The sequence below is a fragment of the Aplysia californica genome, unplaced genomic scaffold, assembly GCF_000002075.1.
Source record: "Aplysia californica isolate F4 #8 unplaced genomic scaffold, AplCal3.0 scaffold00042, whole genome shotgun sequence".
Taxonomy (NCBI): Eukaryota; Metazoa; Mollusca; class Gastropoda; order Aplysiida; family Aplysiidae; genus Aplysia; species Aplysia californica.
In genome coordinates this window covers 1,413,244-1,430,913 of record NW_004797312.1, presented here as the reverse complement: position 1 = coordinate 1,430,913, position 17,670 = coordinate 1,413,244, and the positions used below count along the sequence as shown (strand labels likewise).

At 41.3% G+C, this 17,670-nt stretch overlaps 1 protein-coding gene across 1 annotated transcript; it reads right to left on the bottom strand.

Annotated features, from left to right (window-relative positions):
- Window positions 1-334: 334 nt before the first annotated feature.
- On the bottom strand, window positions 335-17,391 carry LOC101854849 (cysteine-rich DPF motif domain-containing protein 1). The gene is made up of 4 exons (XM_005092206.2): window positions 17,047-17,391; window positions 3,431-3,539; window positions 1,933-2,016; window positions 335-1,069 (listed from the first exon to the last, which is right to left on the bottom strand). The coding sequence occupies exons 1-4, from the start codon at window positions 17,172-17,174 to the stop codon at window positions 1,037-1,039; spliced, it is 354 nt and encodes a 117-aa protein (XP_005092263.1). The 5' UTR covers window positions 17,175-17,391; the 3' UTR covers window positions 335-1,036.
- Window positions 17,392-17,670: the final 279 nt, after the last annotated feature.

Sequence of the window (17,670 nt, the reverse complement as noted above, 5' to 3'; positions counted from 1 at the left end):
CTCTGATATTTTCAGGGTGTGTTGTCTACATCATAACCAAACTTTATACAACAGGACAATGTAATAGGTACATTTATACTTGAGTTATGGGTGATTTTGTAATAAATTCAGAGGTGTGAAGGGGTAGGTCAGTTGTCCATCTATAACTTTTTTCCTATTCAAGATATCCATGAGCCCTGTTGTATAATATTTTGTTTTGAGTATATCTATCAATGTACCAAATTTGAATAAATTCGGTCAGTAAATAAAAAAGCCTTTCAAGATTTATGAAAGCTGTTTATTTTCAATATGGCCGCCGTTACCATGGTAATGGTGGGGGGGGGGGGGGGGGGGGTTATGTAACGTTGCTTTTTAGAGATGTTTTCCTGTTTAACCTCCTTGCCAAAAGGCTTTACCTGAACTTTCATAGTTACCGAGATAGGTTATAAAGTACCCCTCCCCCTTAAGGCGTTTTGTGATGCGTCCCCTCATATATTTTCAGCATGTCCTAATTTTTACTAAATTTTGTATGTTTGAATTTTTTGGATCCCAAAAATTTCAGACAGCTAACAAGTAACTATATTATCTAAGTATATCATATTCGCTTTCTCTGTTCAAAATTTTAAAGCAAAATGTTCATACATAGCTGAGATATGGATATTTTCCTACATGAAAATTCCTCCGCATATAGGTGAAATATAAGGCCAGTAGAGAAGAGGTTAAAATGTTTGAATAAACAATCACTCTTCCTTTTATAAAGCAACACTTTTTCTGATCAGGCAAATGTCATGCTATACAACAACGCCAGTCTAGCAATGCTTCGGTCATATGTAGGGTTTTTACACTAGAATTGGCTCAGCATCTGTTGAGATGTATTCACTATCTCCTGACAGATGAAACCACGAGCCTCTACTTTGCCAAGTCCTAAAATCACACATCACTGGTGACGGAGCAGGGTACAGGAACGACGTCTCCCACTGTGTCCTCGGAGAAACTCTGTGGGAAGCAGATGTTATAATGCTGAAGAAAAGACTTGAACCAACTTTTCATTAGGCCTTCATCCCCTTTCTTTCAGACGCTGTGACACTTCCTAGAAAAACAAAAGAGAGAAAAAAATTTACAATGAAGTTATAAGACTTACAGTTTACAACACACGCACCATAATGAACAATTTAATTACAAAACTACTCTATATTACAATAAGAGTTTACTGGTATTTTCTCATCTTACAACTATATCATATATTGGTACTGCCTGCAATGTATATTTGTAAAGATTATACTTTGTACTTTGGGGGGGAAAAAGGGTGCAGGGGCAGACAAACAGGCTATAAGAATCAACAATGAGGAAGAAAATAGGTCGTAAGGGATAAAAATCAACGGACCAATGTTAGTTGTCCACTGTTGTTCAAATGTGCACATCTGTTTTTTAACTACTCCATTTGTCTACAAGATTGGGATCATCGCACACAGTGTACCTGAACAAAGCTGCCCCCCCCCCCCCACCCACCCCCCAGGATCCACCTCAATGTCCATCTGATTATAGTCCCACCCACCCCCCCAGGATCCACCTCAATGCCCATCTGATTATAGTCCCAGTTAGAATCTAGTTAGAGTCTGGATATCCATCAAGCTTGACCACACAGGCTGTTGAATCTTCTATATTTTAATCACTGCTAATCAGTACCATGAGACACAGTGAACACTTGCTAGAAATCTTTTCAAAATAAAATATACCCCCCCCCCCCTCCCCATACCTATCTGTTTTTTTGCATACTTCAGAATATTTACAACTTTAGTAAGGAGGCACAAAATCTGTTTTACATTTTTAAATACCCTGCCTTTTCATAGTTAGAGCGTGATCAAATTTTTAAAACTATATTTAGATGATCTAACTCATCTTTGAAAACAAACTGAAGGGAGAAGGACGGATTCATTCATTTTTTGTACAAACCTGTTGAATCTCTTGAGGAAACTCTTCCAGTCTATCGGCAACACAGTTCAAACAAAAACGTTGAGTGTAGAATAAACTGCAAGTCTGCAAAATAGAAAAAAAAATCAGTATAAGTTGGTCTTATGGATAAAAACAATGCAACTGAAAGCTACATTCAGTAATATAAGAACTAATTTCGAATAAAATGAAGCAAAAACATGTTATTATCAAACATATTATTATTTATCATAGACTTTTAAAGTTTTGCATCAACTTACATATATATATATATTTCACAATGGAAAGATTGTAAAAGGTTTAGTAGATGAGATGAATGACCTGATCTATGGGGAAAACAAGAAATGAGTAGGTAAGGGGTTCTAGCATTTTACAAATTCTTATTAATTAGAAAGACTTCAATACAAGTAAAATCAAAATCGAAAAACCATAAAAATACACATCGACAGATCAGTGCTAAACTCTGTCGTACGTCACTTTTTAATCAGGGGCATATATTATATATATATAGTAATCTTATACTAAGCAGTCGATACATGTTTGTTACGGAAATTTTAAAGAAATTACAGAAGGCATATTTGTGTAGAGTCAGTTTGTTTAAAAATTACAATGTCTCATCAGGCTGTTTGAGCAGACCCCCCCGTGCATCCCTAGCTTGAGCTCATATAATAAGAAAAGGAGAGTTTGTCCAAAACAAAGAAATTGTAAAATAACTATTTAAAAAACAGCAAATTAGTGGACCACAAGATTGGATTTCTTGGTAAGCAACCCAATTACAATTTGTCCATCATTTTGTGATACCTAAGTATTTTGTTGTGAGGTATAAGGGAAGTACTTTTTATATTATATCTACAAGTGCATATAAGAGATCCCCTTTCAAGTTATTCCACTGCTACGTCAGTCCCTGGACTGGTGAAATGGTGAAATGGTATGGGTTTAACACCCCTATCAACACTATTAGGTTATTTAAGGGGCGGGACCTCCTAGTTCCTAGTTTAACGTCCGTCTCCGATAGTCCCTGGACTGTTTCAATAGCAAATGATATAATAATAAATAAAATATGCAAATTCCAGCTCAATGGCAAGTTGTCCTTTACAATCAATATCATCATTGATCTGATTGCATTCTGACATGATCTCAACTTCCTCGAAAGCATACAGTGCAAGCTGCCGTTTTGCAGGAGATAAAACACTAATATACTGTCAAGATCTTTCACAGTCTATGGTCAAATACCCATTCACATCTCTGTGAAGTAAGGATAATTTTGAGTAAAGTGTCTATCCCAAGGACACAACAACTGGCCTGTGCCTTGAATCTCCAAGCCCGCAACCTCATCGCTACTAACTTATTAGTTCATTCTGTCACTTTGTCATAGGTTTACTTGAGTGTAAGCAAAATAGTATACTACTGCCATAACATATCTCAAAACTGCAAAATGATATTATACTAGTGGTCCCTTCTTTATCAGGCAGTAACTTAACACACGATTCGGATAACTTACATTTGCCATGCAAACATTTCGAGCACAAAGTGAACACATTCCTCCTACACTTATGAAGCCTCCAGAGGTAGAAAAAGGATCCTTCATCACATAACAGTCCTCTAGCATTCTGAAAAGAAAATGATTCGCATTTTAAAACATCACATTATAAGACACATTGTCATTGTTTCTATGTTAATTCTATCACGTTATTATATTGTCAGGGTACGGCTCTACAAAAATCTTGCACTTGCAGTGTGTTGTGATATGAACAGATGTCGGATAAAACAGTGATACCAAATAATTAAGTTAGTATCGATATTCAGTACTCTTGGCCTTGGGCCTTGAGGCCGAAACCGGAGAATGCCACCTAGATTTTTTTCTCTTCCTCCATACTCCATAAATTAAAAAGTAGTAACTTAAAGAAAACTATTAAAGACTTCCTCTAGACAATAGTCAGAAATCTAGATCCTATAGATCAGCATTCTCTGGTTTTGGCCCCGGGTGTACTGGATATCGATACTGACTTAAATATCCTGCATCAATGTTTTCCAAAAGAGCGAGAGACATACTGCTATTTTTCAGTACAAAATGAGAAGTAACAGGATCTATTTCCAATGTTTTTAACAAGGCCAAGGGGTTCAGGGTGCCCTGACTCGAGCCTATAAAAATGTGGGGGGGTTTCAGGAATGGCTAAGGCCGCGGCTATTCAGATTCGAGTTTGAATAGCCTCCCGTGGCTATTCGGACTCAAAACTCGAATGTGCATGCGCAGTCAACGGGTGCACCGGATGTGAAGCAGACAGGCAATTCGACCTTGGCCTTCCTCAGTTTCTAATCTACGATGTGGAAAAATTTTTAGAAACAAATTAAAAGAAGTATTAGTGACGTCAAATCTGAACTACACAACAAAGGCAAACAGGGAAACGGTAATCTGAGCTCAAAGCAGTGAAAAAAAATTGAAAATCAAAGTATCAGAACAACAAAGGATTATAACTCTATCATTTGTCTAAACTCGCTTTATTCGACGAGAAAGACAAAATCATTGATAAATAGGAAGTCCAGCCAGGAATTAAGAAGAGAAAAGTTAAAACCCTTCCAAAGGGAACAAAAGTCAGTCATTCAAAGTAACAGTGGTCTAAAGGAAAAGCCTTTTCCAACAGCATACTTAAACTTTACATGATGTTCAAATAAAATCAGGACAATACAATACCGCGCATTAGAGTTTGAGTCCGAATAGCAACGGGAGGCTATTCAAACTCAAGTCCGAATAGCCACTTCATTCAGGAATTTAAAATTTGATGTTTTGCAACTTTAGGTTTGGTACAGTTGAAACCATCAGGCCCGGTAATAACAGGGATCCGGTAATAACCTATTTTTTAAATCCCCGTTTTTTCCTACCCTGTGTCTCTATTAAAAGTTATCTGTAATAACAAGGCCTCATCGGAGCCCAACCGGTAATAGCAGGGCAAAGGCTTGTTAACAATGGGTAAAAAATAAGAGAGAGAGAGGGAGAGAGAGGGGCCAAAACTGGATCGGATCCGAAACTGAATTGTATAGGCCAGCTCTATTTCTCCGAACGCTCGGGAAAATAAACTTGAACTCTATTTCTCCAAATGGTTTCCGTTCTCGAGATTTGTTGATAATTTGCGAATAGTGGCCCATGTGTGTGAGTGTGTGTGTGTGGGTGGGAGAGTGTGTTAATGAGTAAGTGTGAGTGTGTGAGTAAGCGTGTGTGTGTGTGTGTGAGTGTACGAGTGTAGTGTAGGGTGTGAACGGGGGCGTGGAGGGATTTTTTTCTTTACATCATGAAGGATTTAAATAGTTTTTGCAGTGTGACTATTAATGCAAAATAGGTTACTTCCAAGGTCGATCAGTCTTGTTTTCTTGCAGTACCTTTGGAAGGCATTTTCAAAGAGCGATTCGTTCAAATGCACACACCTGTGTCATCTCGATTGTTTACCAAAAATGTGTGTTGCTGTGTAGACCCTAGCATACGGCAACTTTTGATTCCATAGACCAGCACACAATTCTTTACGTAGATCTATGTCAAGACTAGCTTATCATTGTAATATGATCAAATGCCGAGGGACAAAATTGACAGTGACGCCTTTGTATCCGCGATGTTCCACTCCCAGACCGCTGCCCCCCCCCGACACATACACGCAGTCACATGTGAGCAGGCCGTGTATCCGACCCCGAGACACGCTAAAATAGACACGTGCGCGTGCCAACAACGTATGTGTTGGTATGAAAAAAGGCCGCTGATTGGTCGCATGCAATCGGTTAAGTGAATAACGGTTGAAAGGTTCACGATGCAGGCACAATGGATGGTTTCCGGGACTAGATAAAGTTTGTTCTGGGAGAAAAATGAGCGAAGCCACATCTGCGGGGGCTGTTCAACCTGGAAGCGACCCCGTTGAATCCGAGCTAGTTGATTTAAGTGCTCGTTGAATCCGGTTATTTTTATTGATTTTAAAGTTCAGAAGAAAAAACAAGGAATCTATCTCATCTCGTTGAATCTGAGCTCCACTGTACTAAAGATAACGTAATTTTATCACAACAACTTAGCCAATAAAGTAAAATTGACTGATAAATATTGTTGTCGCAATTTCTATCTATCCATCCATCCATCTATCCATCCATACATCCTCATACAACCAACTATCTATCCATCTATTGAAAGATAAAATTCATCGCTCATCCGGCAGTGGGGCTGCCAATACAGAAAAGGCATTCATTGCCTCTGACAAACGCCAGAGAGATTCTTCTCTCTAACAACCACCTCGTCTCCCGTGGGTCACCTCTGGCATTTGTTAACCGACTAACAACTTTCTGGAAGAACAGGGTCGTCAGGGGACAGAGAGCGCCAGATGTTTCGACAGCCACGTGGACGAAGTGGTAGCGGTCGCTGAGGCCTGCATCAGACCTGCCACTCTATGAAATCTAAAAATCAGGATGTTAGAGTAAAAAAATCAGGATCTGGTGAAAAAAATCGGGATCAACGGCAAATCAGTCATAAGGGGTACTGGGGAAGGGGGATCCTGGTTCCCTTTTATGAGGAAAATAAGCAAGAGAAAACTTTTGCAGGAATAAGTTCACGTTTGGGCCACTAAACAGAGGGAAAACTGAAAGACAGCATTACTCGAGTCGGAGTGGGCTAGAGTGGGGGAGCGCAGGTTGCAGTAAAGCTGAAACTCTCGTTGTCTTGAAAATAGCTGACACATAACTCTCATCATCCACGCAAAAAGCCCGTGTTTTCATACAGTAACAACGTTTGACTTCCATCGCAAATACACTCAAGGCACCCCCACCCCCTCCACAAAAAAGATCGCGCCAAGGTTGTTCATTTATTTAAAACAATTTCTTATTCCTTTATCCTCAATTAGTTTGTTCTACTTGTATCACGGCACGCACTTTAAGCCCAAGTGTCAAAACAATACCCCCACCCGCTCCCCCGGTCGTCCTGGTTAAGTCTCGAAAAACACCCCGACCTAGAAGGTCAGAGAGATCAGGCCGCCTCATCGGAAGTAGGTCACGGGGAGATAGAGGCCCAGGGCAGACAACGTGTAGTGCAGAAGTGAGAGGGTGAGAGAGCATCACGTCGTGTGCTTGATTAAACAACTGTCCAAAATATTACGGCATTTACGGTGTATTATTTCTTTAACGCAATTGTTACTTTGGAAAGGACATTGGAAATATGTACTAATGCTTTAACAGGAAAAATATCAACACTTAAATCATAGTAAGAGAACGTCTAATAGCGGAGATGAATGGAGAGAGAGGCAGGCAGTCGTACAAGTGTAAAGGAAAGCATTGCAGTAACTATGTTGCGTGTTTATTTAAGTTTATTAAGCGGTAAACATAAATAGAACAATATTTGAAGTGTTGATCAAGCAAGGCTTTACAATCTTGCAAGCTCATGCCACGAACACTTGTAGAAACAGTCAATATATATATATATATATATATATAAATATATCTAAAATCATATATACATAGGTAATTAGAAAATAACACATATTCCACTGGAAACATACACCAATAAGACTATATCACAGTCGCCCATTTCTTGGGGAGTTCAACTTATTTAAACAAAAAAAAAAACGATTCAAATTTCCTGTCATTCTTTTCTTCTGACCTAACAAAACGAAGAAAAACTTTGTGAGTTTACTCTCTCCACTTATTGATTTCAGTAAAGGGAGGTAGATCTAGACTCTTTGGAGTGATCTGTATGATTCAAAAGAGATGAAAACACCAGTAGAGGAACTAATAACTTGAAAATAGACTGAAACTTTTGGAATAGCACCAACTCTTTCTTTACCAAAGAAAATGATACGGGACAGTTCGTCATCGGATGCAAATTCCATGTTTCCGGAGTATCGATATGAACTGATCATCAAACGCATTGGCTTTAAATTTTGTTAAAGGCGTTTATTTCATCAATGCCCACAGCACGACATTAATTTGTAGTTGGTTGAGGCTTACTTCGGGATAACATGTAACATACGATTTCGACACTTGGAAAAGTGTTGGAGGTATTGCTGGACGATGGCCTCTTCCAGGTTGTATGTTCTATTTTGTACATTTTCAGGCCAATGCAAGGTACAGCTATAACATCAGTGACACCCTCTACTTCCAATTATTAGGAATTAGGCAAACTCGCCACCCAAGCTTTGCTTTCTCGATGTATTTCGGAAATTTGTAGACTGTCACCTTCTGATCACCAGGCTGATTTCTCTCCAGATCTACAATTATCGTACACAGAACATTTCTTTCCATGTTTACAAGTAAAGTGTAGCCTAGTTCAAATTACTTTCATTCTAAGAACTCATATTCTTATCTACTGTTTTCATCTTTCACAGCAGAATTTGTACTGCATCGTGTTGTAATAGAAAAGAAAATATGTGAAACAACAGAAAATCACATGTACAATAAGTCCTGATAGACACACTGCATTGCTGAATAAGATAACGAGATCATGTATGTGCGTTAATTGTGTTGGTTCAAATTATATTTACCGTTATCACCGCTTTTCAATGTTCTTGAAACACTAAAAGTATCTATCCTGTCTGGCTCCTCGGACTCCTCGCCATTTTGATGAACTGCAGAGGTTGAAATAAACGGTGCTAGTTCCACCAGCTACTTAATCCCACAATGAAATAAAGCACCACTGATATTGTTTAGATAAAACAAAAGTGCAAGATAACAATCATCGACAGAATAATGTACAAGTACTCCAAGTTATACACTTGTGAAAATAATCAAGAAAAAAGGAGCAGATATTCAGAAAACAACGCACACAAAAAGCTGAAGGTGGTAACAACACAACAACACACAAAACGAACTTAGCGCCGTGTAAGGCCAATGGGTGGTCTCTTTGATTACTTCTTAATTAAAGGGTGTCGATACCAGTCTCTTAAACTACAGACAAACAAGAGGTGTCGCCGTGAGCGGTAATGCAATTAAGTGTAATCGGATACCCGATACCAAACGAGCACACGTTGGCCAGCACTTTGCGAGGCAGCAAGATAAGAGAGGGGGGCATCTGCTACTGTGGGCCTGGACAGTAGGCCCCTATCTCCTGAGGGCTTGTAGTCGACTGTGTGGCATGTAGTAAGAACGTATAGACCCCGACCAATGCGACCGGTGTGAATGAACTTTGCTGACCCCGACAGCCGACGGTCCCCGACACACGCGCTACTCACATGTACGAAGTCATGTCACGTGATGCGAATGAGCGTTTGAAAGTTCCACTGATGGGTATTGATGATGGGCCCGACTAACCAGAACTCAAGACGAAGCTTGCTTTTAAAGCAACGGCAGAACAACGAATAGATTATTCTTAGGCCCATGTCATTGTTACAGTAATCAGGACACCATCGGAGAATTCTGGGTTATAAAAGTGAAAGTAGATCTTGAGCGTATCCATGTCGGAATTCAAAATCGATACTAGATCTACATCAATTTTAGTTGAAATAACGTGCGTGATTCAACTACTAGATTCGGCATAGATGCTTTAGAAAGTTTAGTTTAGTAGGGTTTTTTTAGCGCTTGCAACTGCATAAGGTCATATGAGCGCCAGAAGATTAGAGCTGTTACAAGAGAGTAACAAACATAAAAAAGATGAAGGGGAGATAAGGACGATAGATGTTTGATAGGAAAGAAGAAGCAAACCACACCAGAGCACCCGCCAACCACCCACATGCTTTAGAAAATTAGCGTTCCAAGTTCTTGCCGATAAAAAGTCCAATCGGTGCTTCCAAGCAAAAGAGATTGCAGAACTTTATATATTTTTTTCTCTAAGAATCGGACGCAACAGACGCAACGACAACAAAGAGTCTACATAACAAGAGGGGCCACTTCTCTCTTTGAGCCAATTAAAAAAGTGTCCTCAAAATTCGGTGGCGCCCTCTTCACAAATGCGCACCTTTTGCGAACAGAGTTACCCTACTTGAGTTTAAAAAATCAAAGTGAAGCTAGCAAATTTTTAAATAAATTTCGGAAGAACGCTTTTTTTAATGGTTACGCTAACAAAAAACCTCTTCCGGAGGAAAGGGTGATTGTTTTCTTCGTTTAATTTGACTTAAGAATGAAAGGCGATTTGATTGATTGATTGGGTAGATGTTTTACGGCACTATCGACACAATTTTGGTCATTTAAGCGCCATCAGGTTTCACCGTTACAAAATCAGACGTGTTTTTAATAAGAGTCTTTCGGAGCTCGCAACCGCAAACGATCACACTATTTCTATTATGCTAAAAAGACGAACAAACATTTATAAAAAAATTTTTGTAAATATGGAAAAGGCTTATTTACATTTGTATATACAATACAAATCTCAGCGTATATATATATACACCGACAACGACAACTATATATTTTCACATTTTATTAAACAGTCCAATTTCTTTTATAAAACTTAAAATTCTTCTAGGTTCTATGATGTTAAAAAGGGTCTTAATATTTTTACATTTAAAATATTTATCACGGACATAATTAAAGTCGACACATTCCATTAGGATGTGCCGAACTGTGAAATTTGTGTTGCACGCCACGCAAAAAGGAGCTTCCTCTCCTTCGAGCAAATGTTTGTGTGTGACGTGCGTGTGTCCTATTTTAAGTCGGGTAAAAATTACTTTTTCTCTTCGTGGTAGAGAAAATGGTTTCCTGGGTGTAAGTTTCGGTTGAATGTAATGGAGTTTGTTGTGTATTTGTTGATTCCAACTTTGGGACCAGGAGGATGTGATGTGTTCTTTTACTTTCGGTTTCATGTCAGAGAAAGGGATTTTACTATTTTTGTTTTCAGGTAGTTTTAGAGATTCTTTGGCAAATTGGTCAACGGCTTCGTTGCCATCAATGCCTACATGGCTTGGAAGCCAAGCTATTGTAATAGTTTTTCCAGACTGATGTAGAAAATGCAGTTTAATGATAAGTTTAAAAATTCTGTTGTCGGAGGTGTCAGAGCGCTCTAAAGATTTCAGACAAGAGAGAGAGTCTGAAAGGATTAGGAAGGTAGACTTGGTTGATTGATCTATAATATTTAGGGCCATTTCAAGAGCTGTAGCCTCAGCAGTGTAGACTGAAGCTTCTGGATGGAGTTTCCTTAGGCTTAAGCTGTGTGGCGATGCAAGGGCAGCAGCTCCTACTGAGGAGTCATTTTTGGATCCGTCTGTAAAGAGTTTCTCTGCTTCAGGGTATCTATTTATCAGCTGTTTATATGAGTTTAAGTATGTAGTTTTGTCTGTGGACTTTTTGTTGTGTTTTTCAAGACTAGTATCTATGTTTGGTTTGGTTAAATGCCATGGAGGTATGCTGGACATGGCAAAGGGCTCGATTATGTCTTCAGAAAAATCAATGTCTTTGAGATCGTTCTGGATTCTTATTCCGAAAGGGCTTACTTTATTTCCTAAGGAGGATAGGGTTTTTAGGTCTTCGGGAAGGCCAAAGACACATTTGTGGGCTGGGTTTTGGGGTACTGAGCTAAGTTTCAAAGCGTACTGCAAAGAGAGTTTTTTCCTTCTAAGTTCCAAAGATGGTTCATGTGCTTCTGCCTGTAAACTTTCTACAGGTGAAGTACGGAAAGCGCCTAGGGCAAGGCGAAGGCCTTGGTTCTGAACAGGGTCTAAAATTTTAAGGTAAGACTTTCTGGCTGATCCGTAAACAGGACTGGCATAGTCCAGCCTGGAACGGACAAGAGAACGGTAAAGTTGAAGGAGTATTTCAGTATCTCCTCCCCATTCAGGATTGGATAATACTTTTAAGGCGTTGAGAGCACTCTGGCACCTCGTCTTTAGGTCTTTCAAGTGTGGTAGGAATGAAAGTTTATTGTCGAAGATTACGCCCAGGAAACGAGCTTGTTTTTTAACAGGAATTTTCTCTCCAAACAAATATAAATCTGGTTGTCGCACACACTTGTGCGACAGACAAAAATGTACACAGTTTGTTTTTACTGTTGAAAATTTGAACCCGTGCCCGTTTGCCCAAGTTTCCAGTTTATGGAGTTGAAGCTGAAGCTGACGTTCAATGTGATCCATTTTGGATTTGGATTTATAGCAAATCAGGAAGTCGTCAACATAAAGTGAGCAGTCAATATTGTTTTGAAGGGTTTTTGTGATGGAATTTATTTTGATTTCGAAAAGAATGGGCGATAAGATGCTTCCCTGAGGGACGCCTTCTTCTTGGGTGTGTAAATTTGATAATGTTGAACCTACTTTTACTTGAAATGATCGGTCTTTCAAAAAGTTTCGTATAAATTCTGGAAGATTTCCGCGTAAGCCCAAGTCATGCAGGTCTTTCAGAATACCATGTTTCCATGTGGTGTCGAATGCTTTTTCTAAGTCGAAAAAAATAGCCACAAGGTGCTCTTTTCGAATGAAAGCTTCCCGAATGAAAGTTTCAAGTCGGACGAGATGGTCAATAGTAGAGCGATTTTTGCGAAAACCGCATTGAAAATTTGATAAGGAGTTTGAGGTTTCGAGAAACCACATTAGACGTTTGTTAATAAGTTTTTCCATAAGTTTACAGAAACAGTTTGTAAGGGCTATGGGACGGTAGTTTGATGGGTTAGAGTGATCTTTTCCTGGTTTTGGGATTGGTATAACAGTGGCAAGACGCCAACTGTTCGGAAATTGTTGAGAATGCCAGAGTTCATTGTAAATATCAAGGAGTAATAGGAGTGTTTCGTCTGGAAGACGTTTGATGATTTCGTTGTGTATTTGATCAGGGCCTGGAGCTGTGTTTGATAGTTCTGCAATATTACATTTTAATTCGTTAAGAGAAAAGCTGCAATTATAGTGTTCTTCATTTGAAGAGGTAAAATCAACAGTTGTCTTTTCAGAAGACATTTTTACTTTTTGGAATTCAGGGTTGTAATTGTGGGTAGAGGAATTTCCGGAGAGAGTTGATGCTATACAGTCAGCAACTGTTTTTTCGGTTTCTACGAAGGAGTTATTCGGTTTAAGGATGTGTTTGATTGTGTCTTTTTTAGTACCTTTTAATTTCTTTATCATCTTCCAGACTTTGTGCATTGGTGTGTTGTTGTTGATTTTTGAGACATAATTTCGAAAAGATGTTTTCTTGGCTTTCTGATTTTTCTGCGTGCTTGGGCTCGCGCAATTTTGAAATTAATGAGGTCTTCGTTAGTTTTAGAGTTGACGAACTTCCTGTGAGCTGATTTTTTGGCCGCAACAGCTTTTTGGCAGTCTTCAGTGAACCAACATTTATTTCTTCGGGGTTTGGTGGATAATTTTGGTATGTGCTTTTGAACGATCTCGAGAAGGGTTTCATGAAATCGTTCAAAAGTTTGTGTTTGTGTTTGAGATGGATTGAGTTTCTCCAGACATTCCACGTGAAACCCATCCCAGTCCGCTCTTTTAAGATTGAAACGGTCTGGGATAGGAGTTCGGTGTGGAATGTCTGGAATTAGGGTGATGGGGAAGTGGTCCGATCCATGTGGGTCGTCCAGGACCGACCACTGAAAGTCTGGAATTAGGTCAGGATGACAAAGGGTTAAATCTATGGATGAAACGTTTAGGTTATTTGAATTTTGAAATGTTGGGGAATTGTCGTTAAAAATACTAGTACTGGTTTTTATTAAGAAATCTTCTATGATTTTACCTTTAGTATCAGTTGGTTCATTTCCCCAAAGAGGGCTATGGGCATTAAAATCTCCCAACATGATGAAGGGTTGTGGGAGCTGGTCTCTGAGGTTTATTAGTTCTCTTAAAGATAGAGGATAATTTGGGGGGATGTATATTGAACAGATAGTTATAGGACGGTGTAGGGTGACCCTGACCGCAACTGCTTGAAGTGTTGTGTTTAGTTGTATTTGTCTGTGTAGTGTTTGGTTATTTATTAAAATGGAGTTGCCCCCAGAGGCGATTTGGTTGTCGGTGTATATTTGGTTGTAAGTTTGATAGTTTTTTAATGTGAATGTGGGTGTTGGCAATTTAGTTTCTTGTAGACAGATTACATTTGGGGTGTGTGAAGTCAAAAGATAAGAGAGTTCTGCCTGGTTTGCACGCAAACCACGAATGTTCCACTGAAGAACTGCCATTTTAATTTATTTTGAAGGCACGGGTTCGATACATTTTTTTTTGGTCGTTGGTGACCTTTGTCTTTGTTTTGTTTTGCTGCGGTCACGGTGGACCGCAGCCTTTTTTGAGGGAGAATGTGGAGGGGGAGGAGGACCGGAGTCCTGAATGCGGGTACAGGAGGGGGAGCGGGTGCGGGGAGTGGGTGGAGGGGCTTTATTGGATGAAGGATGATGGGATGGAGGTTGAAGCAATGAGGGTGTAGGATGTGGTGATTTGTGTGAGGATGATGATGGGGAGGATGTTGTGGGTGAAGATGATGGGGGTGATGATGAGAATGATGAGGGTGAGGATGATGAAGGGGATGAGGATGAAGAAGATGGCTGAGAGGGTGGTGATGAAGAGGGGGTGTGGGGAGATGGCGTATGGAGAGAGGGAGAGATAGGAGTGGAGGAAGTGGACTCCATGTCCTCCTCCGTCTCCAGACTGGAGTGTTGATTTTTGCAGGTGTTCTGCTTTCTATTTGTCTGAAGGACCTTTCGGGTTGGGTTTACTGACCCTGGGACAGTCTTCAGGACTTCTGAATATGTTTTTGTTGTATTCTTTGGCGTCGATCCTTTTGGGTATAGCGTTGCTCTTGCTTGAGCGAACGTTCCGCCGTACTGGGCCCTATGTGTGAGGATGGCTTTCTCCTGACACCACCTCGGACACTCCGTCGAAGATGCAGAGTGACCCCCCTGTCGACAATTTGGGCACCAGGGATCTGCAGAGCAGGTCTCCCCAGAGTGTCCCTCCTTGCCGCAGCGAGGACACGCTGCGCCACGACGACAGCGTAGCTGTGTGTGTCCGAAGCGCTGACAGTTGAAACAGCGCATCGGTTTCGGTATATATGGTCTAACTTCGAGTTCTAAGTATGCGATGTCTAATTTTGTTGGTGGTGTGGGTGTGTTGAAGGTAAGGATCCACGTGTTGGTACAGATTTCCTTGCCATCCCGCCGTATTTTGATACGACGAGCATGGACAATTCCATCGACCTCCTGAACCATTTCTTCTTCGGTACAGCCGTAGAGCTCTCGGCTTTTGATGACACCCTTGGATGTGTTCAGACTCCTGTGAGGCTGAACACATACAGGGATGCCACCAAACGAGGTGCAGGCCAACAGTTTGCCTGATTCAATGCTGGAACTGACTTGTATCAGGAGGTCCGTGGATCCTAGATTTTTTTTATATTTTGGCTTGTAAATACCGAAATGTTTGAGTGATTTGTGATTTTTGAAGACAATTAATGTAGTCAGATTTGTGTCTTGTTTTTCATCTTTTGGGGAGATCACCAAAAATGGTGACCACCCCAACGATGTTCTCTTGGGTATGTCCCAGATGCTGACATTGTCAGCATCTTCGCCCGAAAGGCCCTTCTTTCTTTTGCCCAGGCCAGGAGTTGCACCTGCTTCTCCTGTCTGGGACTTGTTGGGAATTGGGGTGGGAGAAATGTTTTTGGTTGAATCCATGTGTATTTTGTCTTTTATTTCATCTCCAGGGCTCCCCACCCGCCACCGAGTCCAACAAGGGGACACCGCTCGGAAGTCCATAGCTGGTGTCAGGGCTACCCTGGAGGTATACTCCCAATCAGACGGCAAGAAATCTTGCCTTCTAACCAAGATTGGCCAAAACCGGTTCTATGAACCGGTCGCAACCGATTGAGTGCAGTAGGCCACTGCACCCGCCCGTCTAGACCGAATCCAGGGCCAAAGTGCCGTGTTGGTGAGGAAAGCCACACCTCAGCCACCAGGGTCCTTCTCCGGTCGTACGGGTCGCACCCCACGGTCAACGGGGTGCCTCGCGTTGCGGGGGGTTTGGTGTCTATTCTTTGCTGGACCGGACCTTCGGTCGACAGAACGGAAAGAAAGATAGATGGATAGAAGACATAGCAAGAGCGGACTAAAAGATGCCACCCCTACGTCAGAGAGCTAGTGACGTACGAGTGGCATCCCACCAGCGGGGGGGTTACACCCCCTGTTGATGGGACAGCCAACTATTTTTATTTTATTCCCCGGTCAGCTCGGGGAAGGACGAAAGAAGAGGGAAGAAAGACGATAGAAGACAGACGATACACCAAAGCAAGTGTCGCCCATGTGCACCTGAGCGTAGATGTCCATGGGCTACAAATCGCCAGTGAAGGGGTTGCACCTCCTGCTGACGGTGCAGTGGGTCTATTTATATCCCCCCGACCCACTGGGGGTGATGAAAGGCGAGAGGTCATTAAAATTTTAAAAACCTAAAACTCCCCCCTGAACGAACCCGAACTGCTGATGAACAGCAGTTGATCTGCGCACGCAAGGAGGTGCTATTCCTATTCTTCTTCTGGAAAAATGAAAGAGAGCTTCAAAACAGACTGCAGCGCCATCTGAAGCAAAGAGCGAACTTCCTGTGGACACTTTTTTGGCTGAGTGGCCCATCTTGTTATTTACTATCTTTGACGACAAAAAATCAGGATACTAGCGATCGAAATCGGGAAAATCGGGATGCTTGAGATTTGGGGCAAAAAATCGGGTTATCCCGATTAAATCGGGATGAGTGGCAGGTCTGCTGCATACTTTCTAATTTTAGACTCCTCTGCCTTCTTGGCGATATACTGCCGGGAGCAGAGGCAGAGGAGGTGATGGACAGCGGTGAGAACGAGTCGGAGCATGTGGCGTCCCAAACGAGGCATTTGCCACCCTCGAAAGGAAAGATGGTGATGCCATCTGGCCTTTTGCCGCCGCCCCGGTCGAGGCTGGAGGGTTCAAGGATAGAGCATCGACTTGAAGATCCACAACAGCATGTGTGAGGCTTGCACACTTTGAGGCCGAGTCTCATCACCACTCTGATGAAGTATAGTCTGGGAACGTTGCCCCAACCAAAACTGAAGTATCTGAATATTCAGACATTTAAAAATCTCCAGCTCTACAAATTGAATTCGATGCAAAAAATGCTTCTTCCCAGTCCTCGCAGAATATGGCAGAAAGAAAGATGATACTAAATCTCGCAAATTACCACAAAATCTCAAGAACGGAAATCTAGGACTCTTCTAGGACCCTATTTTTGCAGTAAAAGGTTAACTCACAAAATATTCTTCGCAAATGGTGGTTTCCTGCCTTTGTAATGGTAGTCAACAGCAAAATCACAATATGAGCAGGAGAATGGAAGCGCAGGCTTTGTAGACGGGTCTTTCTTTCGGGAGGAGGTGGCCATCTTGTCCGAAGCTGAGAATATCAACAACTTACACTGGTGGTTAAATCAGAATCGCGTCAAGTAAAGTAGGCCCTATACATGGGATTATTTCACCTAAGCACTCGAGCTGTAGGCCCGCTATTATGGTTTGGCTGGCGAATGGGGCGATGGCGTGGGGGGAGCGGAGTGGAGTAGGCCTACTGGAGTCACAGTCACAGTGGAGTGTGAAGTGTGGAGAGTGGAGGGGGGGGGCACATACGTAGCCTACCATTCATTGTTCAGTGTTCAGAAGATCTAGTAATTAGTAATTACGTCCCCTGTCAAACTCTTTGTGGGAAAAAAATAGAAAAGAGACGAAATAGTCGAAATAGTCGAACAGATTGAGGATCGAGCAGAGGTATCGCACTGATTATTTTGCGACTAAACTTTAACAAAGATAGTACAAGACAAGATGGGTCACTCAGCCTAAAAAGTGTCCGCAGGAAGTATGCTCCCTGCTTCAGATGGCGCTGCAGTC